The sequence below is a fragment of the Aptenodytes patagonicus genome, chromosome 7, assembly GCF_965638725.1.
Source record: "Aptenodytes patagonicus chromosome 7, bAptPat1.pri.cur, whole genome shotgun sequence".
Lineage (NCBI taxonomy): Eukaryota > Metazoa > Chordata > Aves > Sphenisciformes > Spheniscidae > Aptenodytes > Aptenodytes patagonicus.
The window spans coordinates 3,078,023-3,091,987 of NC_134955.1; the positions used below are offsets into that span (position 1 = coordinate 3,078,023).

The 13,965-nt window shown below is 37.6% G+C and overlaps 1 protein-coding gene across 8 annotated transcripts in view; it reads left to right on the forward strand.

The window, feature by feature from the left end:
* Positions 1–13,965, forward strand: part of SHANK2 (SH3 and multiple ankyrin repeat domains 2) — a 368,375-nt gene that overhangs the window by 143,817 nt on the left and 210,593 nt on the right. For all 8 annotated transcript variants that reach the window (XM_076343775.1, XM_076343769.1, XM_076343770.1 and 5 more), the window contains one exon: positions 10,294–10,407. In XM_076343775.1, the coding sequence (XP_076199890.1) occupies positions 10,294–10,407 (114 nt within the window). The remainder of the gene's footprint in view (positions 1–10,293; positions 10,408–13,965) is intronic.

Below are 13,965 nucleotides of genomic sequence, written 5' to 3' on the forward strand. Positions count from 1 at the left end.
AATTCATTATTACTGTCAGAAAAAGGGAGACATGCCCATTCAACATCAAATCATCCCTGCAGGGATTATTTTTTTCAGCTTCAAGTATATGATTTGCACATTGAATTAAAATCTGGTAGAGGTCTAGCATTTGCAGGCACACTTGCTTTAGAGCATTTTATAGAACTTCGATGCAGTAAAGTCTAGTTGAGGTATTTATACGTGTCAGTCTGCTTTTAGAAAAAGCGTATATAGGGATTGTCAGAGTTAGTACTTAGGATGGAATCTTGTGGAGCGTAATTTAAGGCTATTTGCATGGCAAGGCTGGAACACACGTATGACAGACTCCCATTGCTAATCAAAGGAAAAACTTTCAGAACAAGATCAAAACCTATTTTGTGTTACCATGTCGATGGTTCCTCAGTTGTCACAAAAAATATGTCAGAGTGAACACAACAAGGTCACGTAGAGAAGGAAGAGTCCAGGTAAAAAGGCAGTGATGCTTTAAAAAAGGTCTCAGTTGTGTAACAGTGTTGAGGAAGCCATTCAAACAGGTTCAGTTAAAGCTGGATTCGTGTCCCTGTTCCAGTCAAAATGTAATTATTTATAGAGAATAAAAAAAATTACTCCAATGTGAGAGATTGATAGGCTCCCTCTCCGTCATCCAAAAGCACGGGCAGTAGAGCATTTATAATCCGCAGTACTTCTTGCGTGCTGTGTGAGTGCCAGAACCGCTGGCTATGAGGAGGTCCTGCTTTTCTTCTCTTTCTGAGCAGAAATTCCATCTGGTACCGGATATATTTTCTGTTTTTTAGAGACTTGCTGAGCAAGACCGTGATCCAGTCAGCACCGAGGTTTTGATTTTCTGGGGGTACTCATGCCTGTTTGGGGTTTGGCGACGCACCGTGTGCAGTGCTTGGAGGAAATGAAACAACATGAAACCCCATGGAATTCAGTTTTTCCTCACTTTGGAAACACCTCAGCCTCACATTTAAGAAATCAAAAGCTTTGTCTTAGCCCCTGTCCTCTGCCAACTTGGTAGCTGCACTGTTCTCTATAAAACACTGATGCTCAAGTACTGGCTTCTTGGGTGGTTTGGGGGGATTCAAACGTGTATTAGCATTTGCTTTGGGATTCTGACCCGTGTTCAGTCTGACCCTGGGGAGATGCTCATCACGTGTACATCCCATGAGACTAATCACGGTAAAGCTGTAGCAAGGCATTTATTACAGGGATAAAAACCCAGAACAACATATTAGAGAAAGAGATTAGTTGGGAAATGTTTTTATGGATTTTCTTTTTTAACTTGGTAGAATTAGAAGTGTCACGGAGAGGGATGAATTCCTAAACTCTTGGTGAAAAGTGCTTTCACCAGATGAAGATGAGGCAGATCTGTTTTTTCTTTCGAAAACCACTAGAAGTGCATGAGTGACAATAGTTCACAGCATATGATACAAGGAAACTGCTCAGAGAAAGCTGTGAATGGGCAAGGTCCAAAGAAAATGTAAACTAAACAAAATGGTCTCGTATTAATAGGCTATTACGTAGCCTGTACAGAAATATCTGCTTTATTTTTAGTTGTTAGTCATACATACTGACATCATTTGTGTGTCTGCCACTCATGAGAGAAGGGCCATGGCTGTTGTAAAAATATATCTGATATCTTTATTTGTACAAGAACGACCCTAATCTTATGTTTTCACATAAATGATGTGAAACTTCACATTAAGTGAAGTTCACTTAATTTAACTTATTTTGTTTCTTTCTTCATTTTATATCTAAAAGTCCATAGCAATAAATCTGCCACAATCCCAACACACACATATATATAAAGTATCTGTAAAATGTATTTTAATCAGCTTTTGCACTGCTAAATTTAATTCTTACATTGGAAATCAAGCAGCCTCTTTTATAACAAAACTCAGATGTGTGAAGAGAATGCAATGCTCCAAAGTTCTTTGTGAGCGAAGGATCAGCGGTTTTCTGTGTCATGAAGATAAAGCGATACAGAAGTATCTGTGCATCCTCAAGAAGGTTACCTGTGATTCAAATCTGTACTAGCATACCTTGTTGGAAAGGTAACAGACACGAGTTCCAGGTACCAATCAACATGGTGCAGGCAGTCTCTGGTCACTTAGAAACAAAACAAAGTTGTTTTCAGGATCTATTTTATATTAAAACACACCTGAAATGCATATGAATTATCCCTCACTGACCTAGAAAGAAAAAAACCACATGGTTGCCTGGTTCGAATACTTCGAGACCTTTTGAAGTCTCGCCCAGCTCACAGTTTTGTTTTTCTTGTCTTTCTATGTCTCTTTGATACAGCATTTCCATTTGCCATGCGATTTCTAGTTATTTCTTCCCATTTTCAGGTCCCAGATCGTAGTACAGTTTGTCCATGGGTGGCTTCCAACTGTAAATTTTTACTTTCCTCTCTTATTTTTGTTGCCTGCCCTCATATTACTCTCTCCTCTCTTTCACCTGGAAGGCAAACAGAATACAGGGCTAATTTTGGAAAATGTTCAGTTTCTTTAACTCTTACTGTGAATAAACAAATTTTCTAGTGTTTAGTATCTAGAAAAATGGGGAGTTACTTCAGTAGCTCAAATATGCTCCAGCAGACTTTTTCATGAACCTTCTGAGATGCCTCGTGTGCAGGCACAGTCTGCACGTCTGAAAGAGTTTACCACAACCGAGGTCTGTTCTCAGCTACATTCTCTGGGGTCAGAGAAACGGTAGTAATTCAGCAGTAGTGATGCAAGCATCTGTTCTAGGCAGAAAGTCAGTAGTCCTCAGCATTAGAAGTATTGACCCTTGCAACACTACTTTTATTTCAGCGTGATCTCAGCCAGTAGGGCAATCCAAATATATCACTAACATTTTCATTTCTTGTGAAATCTACTTGTAAGTAATTTTGAAAAAGAAAGATTATTAAACCCCTGCTGTGCTTGAAGATATTGCCAACAGACAGTGCTTGTGGGCAGAAGGAAAATTGGTCTCCCGAGCTTTTGCACTTGTTAGATTAGTAAATAAAATACTGGAAAGGGAAGAGCCTTAGAAATGCCGTTTTGTTTCTTCAAGAGTGTTTTGTACCTTGCGTGAATAAGTATGGCAGCAAAATTTAACCTAAGAGGTTTGCATACGCATTGTTTTGCTACTCTTTTATATGAAGGATGAAATTAATGTGAAATGGAGTATTAATCTTACCCAGATTCATTGGTCTATTTTGCTTCCTTACTGTCTCCTGACTTGATCGGTTTGATTTAAATTCCTAAGATAAATAATTATGACTCATCACAGATAATAACCTAATTCATTTCTTCAAGTTGCTTGTATCTGAAGAACAGGAGAGAGTTGTGCTTCAAACTGATATATCAAAGTGTTGTAACAAAGACACGGCCTTGCTCCCGCTCCAGCAGGAGAGCTCGCTTTGCTGCCAAGGCTGCGAGAAAGTCATTAGGACATAAGACCATCCACAAATCCCCGTCTTCTTAGCTCTTGACTACTTAAAGCCAGCCTTCCTTCAGTAGTCAGTAACTGGCCCGAAATACTCCGTAGACAGGGAGTACCAGAAGACCGAGAGGAGCTATGCATAGCATATGGGCACACTAGTGTAGTCCGACACACTAGTACAGGCTCCAGATCTAAGTTGGTTTGGGACCTCTTCTCAGATTAATGCTCTCTACTCTGTATTCCCCTGACCTGTAGTTTGGGCATCACTGTGGAGAGGAGCAAACTTGACCCTGTCCACATCTTCCTCAACAGAGATGGTGATAAACGTTACAAACTGATGGGTTTTTCCAATGCTCGATTTGAATTTCTGTCCAAAATTCAAATCAGTGCAGAAGATGTTTCTTATTCTGTTTTTTTCTCTCCTTCACTTTCCCCAAACTATTTAAGAGACACACAAATAACAGGAAAAAGACGGTCTTTGTAGAAAGTTGTTGGCAAAGATAAACAAGGAAGAAAAAAAAAATTTACAGGGCCAAATCTTGAACAGCACAGCTCATTCAGTTCTATTTCAGTTGAACCCTATTTCCTCAGATTTAGAGGATTATGTGCAGGTTATTGTATTTGTAGATTTTGACGTAGTGAGTGGTTGCTCTGTCAATAGGCACTGTCATCTTCTCATCCCAAGGTCCTTTTCCTGAAAATTGCTTGTTTGCACTGTTTCTTTCTTGAGAAAGTAGAGGTGATAAAAGATAAAAAGCTGTTTTAATTCAGGATCTAGCCTGACGCTGATTGTGGCCACGGTGGATGGGGCTGTGACATGCACCCAAAACCTGAAGCTAAGGCTCCTTAAGTCTTACCATCTGCTTGCAGTGTGGGTGGCCACGGAGACTGATGGGACACAACCAGATGTGCAGTAAGCTCAGGGTACGGCAGTTAGACTGTTAGGAGAAGTCAGACAATTAAATACTGAATTACAGGTAGGTAGGGTTGCTTTTCAGATAAACCAGCAGAGTCACTTGGATTACAGAAAGGTAAACTCCTTGCAGCCACCATTGGATCACGCTTTCGTTTCGGAGGCAAAACTGGAAGTTAAATGTAAGTTTAAAAAGTGAGGAGTATTTTCCGTCCATGTTATTTCCCTAATCTGATTTCTCTGTGAGGTCCCACAGCCCAAGATGGAAAAGAACTGCTGAACTCGCTTCTCCGCTAAAAGAAATGTCTGTGGAGCCGCAGTCGAATCTGACTGCTGAGGTCAATTGTACAACATCAGTAACTGCAGATACGCACGGCTTTCCTTCCAGATTGTATGTGGACTGGACAAGAACATTTTCTACATGGTGGCTGGGGCACAGTCCCTTGTTTGCATGCTGGAGGCCTTAATGTGGGTGCCATCAGGGCGATAGATAATGACTTCCTTTCCGGTCGCGTTGCACTGGTCTCAAGTTATGTCAGTCTCTCTTGATTAAGTATTTGAAAGGCAGAAACCGTCTGCCCATAAGGCAGAACAAGCAGATCCTGTTCATCATTAACCACAGGGAGGGAGGGATATCTGCCAGGAGCAAGGAGGGGTAGATAAAGAAATAGAGTAAAATTTAAACTAAAACCGGATTTTAAGAAAAATATCTCTCTTTAAGAGAGGGCGAGATTAAGTTGTAACTTGTGCTGACCTTCATTTATGTTGTGTGTAAAGTCTGAGTCAAGCTGCGCTTCAGATGCAGAGACCTGTCACTCTGCACAGTACTTGTCTCAATATTGTTTTCGATTTATGTGGTTGTGTACAAAAAAAGATCAAACATTGAATTTTTGTTTACATTGATATGTATACTTAGGAATTAAGTTGCCATTACAACTCAGGGTTAGGAACATACATTTTTAAGTTGTAACCATTTCAGGGGCTGTTTTAAGCAAAATTGTTTTCATCATTGAAACAGGTTTTCTGGCATAGATTGTCTGTCATTTGGAAGCTCTCCTTCCAAAAGGCAAATCATTCTGAAAATTTACATCAGACAACAGGTATTTCTACAACAGAAAAGCCCGAATTATAATATTAGGTTTTTCTGAGAGGGAGAAGTTAGGTCTCTACCCATTGGAAATTAAAAATCTACTTTATTTTAAAAAAGCAAATCCAGAAGATTGTTGCATCAAGACAAAAAACCCGAGTTCAGATTTGCACTGAACCTTGCTTAGCCAAAATTCAGATGAAACCCCTTTGTATTTCATTAGGTAAATGGCATTTGTTGTCAATAACAGAACAATGGAATCACGGTAAATAACATATTCATGCTGCAGTTTGAACGGAAGGGACACTGTCGCCATCCCTTTCAGATTAAGAGTGAAATGGTGACATTTTCTGCTTTCTCCTGTGTGTTCTAGAGGGCTTTCAGCTTACGTAATTCCCCATCTCACTAAAAGCATTGAGATCTTCAGCAGCTCTTGACTAGCAGATACAACTCTTACTTTTAGCTCGGATAGTTCTTACGTCAGCATAGGCTGGTTCAGTTTTTCAATGGATTTTCAACTTTACTTTATCCTCTGTTGCCATTCTGTTCATTTTTCTTTTTTCTCCGGGTTGTAGAAAGATTCTTCTTTTTCCAGAAGATGATCTGTCATTCCCAATCCATATAATTATGTCTTTTCCCAGGAAAGAAGAATGCAGTTTATACAGCACCAAAAATTGATTGTAGCTATTACAAAGACATTTCAGATACATCCTGTAGCAGCTATAAAGACAATGGCCTGAATTTGGCTGTAAATTTCATTGATACTTTTGCAAATAAGGATACCTAGACTAATTCACTCATTGAAATTTCAATATCACAAGGAATTTAGAAATAGTATGCACCATCATTTGATGGAAGAATATTCTTACACTCTATTTCTTGATTGTGGCATAATGAAGGGAGCTGTAATGTGGAAAAATAAAACTTCTTTGTTGTTTTGATTAAAGTGATTTATTTGATAGTATATTGAGTAATTAAGCTGTTTGAGATGAGTATGTTATATTGATATTAGTTACAATATATACATTGTCAATAAACTTACAGAAGTTGCAAGAGACAAAACATCCTATGCTCGATTGGCACTATATATAATTTTCTTGTGGTTTTTTTCTGGACTTTGGCAAAGCAGAATCTGGCTGGTATTAAGTATAATACTTTAAAGATACTAAAATATAAGATCCTGATAGGCACCTGCTTAATTAATTAATTAATTAATTAATTAATTTTGGGAAAGTTATCCTTTGATTTACCATTGTTATGTCCTTCAGAAGGGAAAACGTTGATTAGAAAATCTCTTGCTGGTACCAAATTATCTATTACAACGTGTCTCTTAAGCACTATTGTGAGAGGGAAAAGACAGAAATTAGGGCCTCATTCTAAAAAATCATTCATGGGTACAAAAGATAAATTATATTTTTTGATTTATCCTTTCAGTTCCCGGTTATCCATATTGGAATACATGAAGTGTTGCCAGTTTTTACAAATATGTAGGTTGTTATGGCTTTGGCTCCTGCTGCAGAATTTCTTATTAATGGTACCACCTGAGATATATTAAAAAGATTATTTCAAGTTTTTTGGTAGTGCAGAACCATCTAGGTCTCAGCTTCTACATTTTGAGTATTAGGCCATACGTGCTTCTCCTCCGTCTCACCAACAATTTGTCTCTGTCTCTGCACATCAGCTGTATCCCTAGCTACCCCACGGTTGCCTCTTGGGTCATCTTTGTGCCTCTTGCAGTTCCATTAGGCTTTCCCTTCCTTTCTTGGCACCCATAATGATGTTTTTCCTTGATAGTAAGTCCAAAGGTACCATCATTTTGTTTGTAGATGTAATCTCTAGACAGGCTTGAGCCAGAATTGTGAAGGCTGTCTGCGTTCCGGCAACACCTCATTTCCCCTTCTACCTTTTTTCCGTAGACGTTATGTCTTCAGGCAGGACTACATGTATTTTTGTTTTGCTCTTGCTATTAGTAATCGCTAATATTTAATAATTCATGTAATAATGATCTAAAGTGGGACTGGTTTTGCTCTGTAGTAATCACTTTTCGCCTTGCACTCACAGATGGACTTACAAAGCAAATTTCTTTTCCCATCTTGATTTGGATGTCTTATCAGCTGCTACTACCATAAACACATGAAATTACTCTATGGGTGTGAAATACCCGACTTCCTTCTTACAGTGCAAATGCTTTTTGGAGATGGAAATATCCATGTAATTTGGAGCGTCAAAACAGCAGATTTGACAGATTAATAAAATACTGAATTAGGGAAGTCTTTCTCAGTCTTTAAGTAGTAGTTGTTCTCCCTATCTTGCCAGTTTGTGGAGTGAAATCAAGACCGAGATTCAGTGCTGAAAACTCTCCTCAAAAAACCCTAATTACTTGCAATAGGAATCTTCACTGTCTCACATTTTGAAATTTCTTTCGGCTGGAGTCCTACGCTTACTTTTATGATTTGATGTACAGTAGGATCCTACAATAATTGTAATATCTATAGATGTTATTAATTAAGTTTTCCAACTTCCTTATCTCAGAGATAAGAAATGCACTCTATTCTTATGTGAACAGAGTTTACATTGTTAAACATGTATTGGAAGCTGATGAATACCCAATATATATTGGATGAATGAATAGGCTTCTGTTTTGTGTAACGCTGAATTATCAAGTTGACCTTGTGTGTTAATGTGCACAGGCTTTAAATCTTTTCAAGAACAACTGGAATTTGTCAACATACTTTTCATTAGTTATGCCCCAAATTTATATTTATTAATATTTTGATTTATGTGTTATTTATTTTATTAATACAATTAAAGCACAAATCTGGGTTCTTCATTTTTGCTTGCATTTAAATGTAGAGGTGAAATATTTTCTGCTTATGTTAACAATATCAATAGGTGTTAGGTAACTAAAAAAAGCATGCTAAGAAGTTTTTGTTCAGCTTAAGTGTCGCTGTAGAGTTGTTGGTGTCTTCCAAGGTTAGTGCCCTCCCCCATTATCCCATAAACACCTGGGTAGGTACAGGTTTCCTCATACATGTCAGAAAGGTGCTTGATAAATTGTGCATTTGGGACCCATCCAGGTGTAGGATTTTGCCTTAATGGATCTATTTCCTGGGGCTTAATATGTACTTCTTATTGACAGTGACGTGTAAATACGCACATGGAATCTGTATCTCTGAATTTACTGCATTGAAGGACTTAAAATTGACACATTTAAAAACATCTTTCTGTCAAATATCTATGTTAATAGATATCCATGTTCCGTAAGTAATACCACAAATAGCTTAGGATTGCATTTATGAGAAACTAGGTAAATGTTTAATTTCAAATGTGGTTTTACAGATCCTGGCGTGTCAAACCGGACTTCTTACTACCTCTTTAGTATTACCAAGATTTTTTATTGGTTTTTTGGCCTATGATTGATTTGGTTTTCATCTTAGTCTATAGTAGTGCGAATCAAGTTCAAATTCAATGCCATTGAGTCACAGCGGTTCCACTGATACAGAATTCAATCGCAGTCAGGCTCAGGGACTACAATTTTAAAGCCTGATAAGGTATGTTTTAACAGCGCAAAGAGTGCTTGTGTTGGAGATCATCAAAGTAGCTCTGAGCAAGTTAATATCCCTACCGTACTGAAATACCCTGCAGAGATATTATTCCAGGTCTTGAAAACCATATGCATACGTTAGGAAAGAAATGCGCTTGGGCTAATTACCCTTGATTTTCAGCAGGGCCGGTTAGCTTGGCTGCCTTAGCTTAGCACACAGCTAATGGAGCTGTGCTGCTTCGACTTCCACGGGCTTATTTTTGGTAGCTCAGGGACCTCTCCACCGAACGTTGTGTTCTGTACAGATGTACTCTGAGGACCTGTGTTGTATGGCTGAGCTACGTTCCCAATCAACCTATTTAGAAGAGCTAACCGTGTTTTTGTTAATCTATAATATCACCTTTGTTCTAATATTAATGTATAGTATGTTTTTAATAGTAAATTTATCGGTTTTAATAGGTATTAAACATACAGTGATTTGTAGGAACTTCTATAAAATTAATTTAAACATAATACTTAGCAAGTATTTAGGATCCTTTCATTACTGTAATTCATCTCCAATTGCTTACTAGTAAAAACATACATTGTTGTTCTGCAGTCTTTTGTCACAATCCTTGTTGAGTCCTAAGATTAGTATCGAGATAATTAGAACTACAGGATAAAGCTTTTTCTCCTATTGGTAAATCATTCTCCTCCCTATTATGGCTATCTTCTACTGAGAAAAATCATTGAAATGTTTCAAAAGGCATCTACATTGTGTATCACACCTATGGGATATTGAAGTGTTTGCTGTGTACTCAAACCATTAAATCATATTACTCGACCTACATTACAAATCTCTGGAGCTACCCACTAAATAAAATAGCATGTTTCCTTAGGAAGTAGAAAACATATGAGACATCAAAATATTTATTATTAAAACCCAATTTCAGTGTGGGTTCAGTTTTGCAATGGGTTCAGCACTTCAGCTTAATTTGAACAGGCAAGACAAGTTTTTTGGTCTTAGTATGACCATGCATTTATGCTTGATAAAAGCAGCAATGAGAAAACTGAAAATGGAAAGAACTATGTGAGGGTCAAGGAAACTTGTGACAAAAATAAATTTGGGAAGAGGTTCCAAAGACTGATCAGGGAGGGTCGCATGTAAAGGTTACTCTGTGCCCATTTTTGCGGTACCAGCATTTGAGTTATTGTACAACGTTTGCTTTTACCAACGCGATATTCAATTATTACTGAGCGTGTTATGTAACTAATCTTGGTATTTACATGAGAAGACAAAAAAGTCTAACGCTTCCTATGTCTCTCTGTATTTAGTTTTAAGCATTGGTGAAGGTGGATTCTGGGAAGGCAGCGCCCGGGGACATATTGGATGGTTTCCTGCAGAATGCGTTGAGGAAGTTCAGTGTAAACCAAATGAAAGCAAACCAGGTAATCAGATCAAGTTCCTGTTGAATCCTAACAATGACAAATGCAATGTGTCTGTCCGAGCAGAGAGGCAGCCTAGACGGTAATGTGTTATACAGCAGTGCGTTTGTGCAATACTAGAAACTGGAGAATTAAATAAAGCTGAGCTGCTGAATTAAAAAATAAAGATGGGTTTGTTGATCAGATTTTACTGGATGCTGTCCAAGCAAACGGTCTTTCTCATGAGGGACTGCGCTGTGGAGCACTGCGAAACTGTTTACACAGAACTGTATGCAGACATTTTGTAAAGCATTATGCTGCGTTTTATTTTCTCACAGTATGGGAGAATGGCTAATTAGACAGTTAAATAATGGAAGAAAAACTGGTCAGTCATCTCCCAATCTGAGGTAGTCCTACAATGTATTTAGCTCTTGTTCATAGCAATAAAGTTCCCCCTGTTGACCTTTTATGACATTTTAGAGGAGGCATCCATTAGTGGGATGTTCCATATACATCCTTACTGATGACAAAGAAAATAGAATCCTCCTTTATCATACACTTGTGCTGCCGTACGTAAGTAAAACACAAGTGACTTTAAGCAAGGAGTCTTTAGAGTTCTGGTTTAATAAAAGAAAAAGAAATGTATGTTGAAGCATGTTATTTTAAGAATTACCTACCATCTCATAATTTCTCTGCTTTTAAGAATTAAGATATGAGGACATCCTCTCTAATTAAAAGCTCATTATAAATGAGCTCTGAGAATATAATTAATGCTCCCCAGGAGCATATGCAGTTTTAAATTAACTATTGATGTGTTTTGGATCTCTGATGTATTGATTAAGAACTTCTGGCATTGCACAGACAATACACTAAAATTTATGCATCGTATCATTCATTCACAAACATTATTCTTTTATGTACGTCATTATGAACTGCACAGGTATACTTTTCTCTTTTTTATGTATACCCGCTGTATAAACATGATAGAATGGAATAGAATGCACTGGACAAGGTAATAGTTCCAGAGTAGTAAGGATTTGGGAATATTTATACGATTTGATAATTATTTTAATTTCATCGGTTATAATGGAAGCTGTGGCCAGATGAAATAGAGTTTAAGGGATGAGCAGAAGAGGAGGCAAAAAGTTAGCTTTTGTAATATGAGAACTTTAAAAGAATGAGGGAATGAGGCATCAGGGACACTGCTCTAGATAACTAAACACTGTGTGAAAAAGTTATACTTCCTTTTCTATTTCCCTTTTGAGAGAGAAAAAGAGAAGGAGGCAAAACCAGATCTAATATTCGGAAAGAATGGATTTAGGCTCTGAGAACAGAGAGAGAATAGTTGTGTAGCTCTTCAAAGGGCTTAAGAACAAATCAGAATTTGAAGGTGGAGGAATATTAAACAGGAGGAAGATTGAGGCTGGAACTGGCAAATCTAGGAGCAGTGCAGTTCTCAAATACCAGATGTAAAAAGAGAATAACAAGTTGCAATTCTAGTGTGATTTCATTTGTTGGAAACGTTATGGAGGACAAATAAATTCAGTCAGTGTGGAACATGAGCTGGTGAAGAGCCACGTGTGAACTGTTCTGAAGATCCTGCAATAAAACCTTGGAGTCACTTGATTGAAAGACTTCAGAAAGATGTAGTCTGTATAAGTAAGTAATCACTAGCACCTTTCTTGAGTCTATTATGGCAACTCTGCATTAAATTTGAGCTGTGCATTTGTCTCCAAATCTGACAAAAATTCTGGGGAGGGACATTAAGTGGAGTTCTAAAACATGAAAGGAGTTTTGCAACTTCTTTAGATATATACAGTGGTCTTGAAGGGAAGGTAACCAAACCTGTTTGTCACAAATCCTTAGAGATCTTTTTCAAGAAATACTGTAGGAATTAAATTCAGTATATGACATGATTGCTTTAATATATGACAAGATTGTTTTCATGCAAAAATTTCTTTGATCATTCAAAGGAAAATGAAAATCAAGAAAAAAATTGTCACAAGAGCAGCAAAAGGATTACCAAAGCTGGAAGTGTTAAAAGAATATCAACAGAAACATCTTACAAATTTTCTGACGTGAAATTATGAAGACTTATGCCATGCGTCTGCCAAAACACCAGAGCATTTACTCTAATTTATACCTATTGCATACTGTTGTCTTTCCGATTGTTTTCCTATTTGCTTATAGTATAGTGTGAATAATGATGTCAACATAGCTTAAGACTTTAAATGTACCATTCTTCTACTCCAAAAAACGATGAAAATATAATTGACTAAGCACAAAATGGGCGCATTTTCTATATGTTTGAACTTGTGCACTCACGTATTTTGCTGGGCATTTGAAATGAACCAACATTGAAAAATGTCCTGCATCCAGAAGGCACAAATGAGGTACAGTGCTTCTCTGTGTAACGCGACAGAGGTTGGAGCTATGAGTATGAAATATATGAAATCCACAGTATGTGCCATGTTGTTGTTGAAATATGGTATGGACTGAAAGCAGCTGATCACTGAATTGCTTTATGCAGTTAGCTTCATCCCCTTTGCATAGGAAACAATGGAAATGAAAGAGGAGAGCCTTATAAGCAAAAATCAGCCAGTGTGCCCTCTGAGTATGAATGCAAAAGTAATTTAGAAAAATGCGTTAAGCATGGTGAAATGATTAGAAATTAAATTAGGTCTGCTGGGATCGCTGAAAGAACATCAGCTGAGAAACATCACAAACTTGTGCGAGTTGCAAGAATTTGCATCATGGACTTTGCAAAGCAGCAGAACTTCTTATGATAATGATTTAGAAAGTAGATCATCTTAATGTGTAGGAAATGAATCTCAAACTCAGCCTTTTTCAGACCAGCACCACAGTAACAATCCCTTCCTATAAATGAGATGTAGGAACATTTCTTCAAACAGCTTCCCTTTGCTATTAAGTTTGAATAATTGTGTTTAATAGTAGCTTGTCATTTGCACGCCATGAATGAAAGAAAGAGAAATAGTTCTTGGAAAAAACAAACCGCAATTAAACACTACATGCCCAGTAAAACTGGCAGGCAGGTGTTTCATGTCATGCTGATGTGTCATCTCACTTCTAAGACAAGTTCAATTTTCAGGGAACTTCATTGCCAATCCAGACTGTTCAGTGGAAGTAGGCAGTACAGAACAGCACCTGGTTCCTGTGATCTCTTCAAAGATACCATGCTAGCTTGGCAAGTTCTGTCTTCCAAAGAAAAAAAAAAATCACGTTGACTGGCATTAATTCTATATCCCTTCTTTAATCCTTCATTAACTGAGACTTGTAGGAATCATTCCATTATTTTGCTAGGATTGATGCCAGGCTTATAGGCTTTTAATTATCCAGGTTGTCTCATTTGCCCTTTAATAGCACTGGCGCAGGGTCCGCTGCCTTTCAGTCTTAAGTTGTTTCCTTGACATTTCAAGATCTAATGAAAAAAGAGTAACGACTAAGAAAATCGTTATCGTTGGTCTGCTAAGTTCTTTTGCCTGCTTTTAAAAAATTCTTAGACACAAAACCTTCGTACCATCTCATTTGAAAAAGTGTTGCCTTAGTAGCCAGTTTTTACCA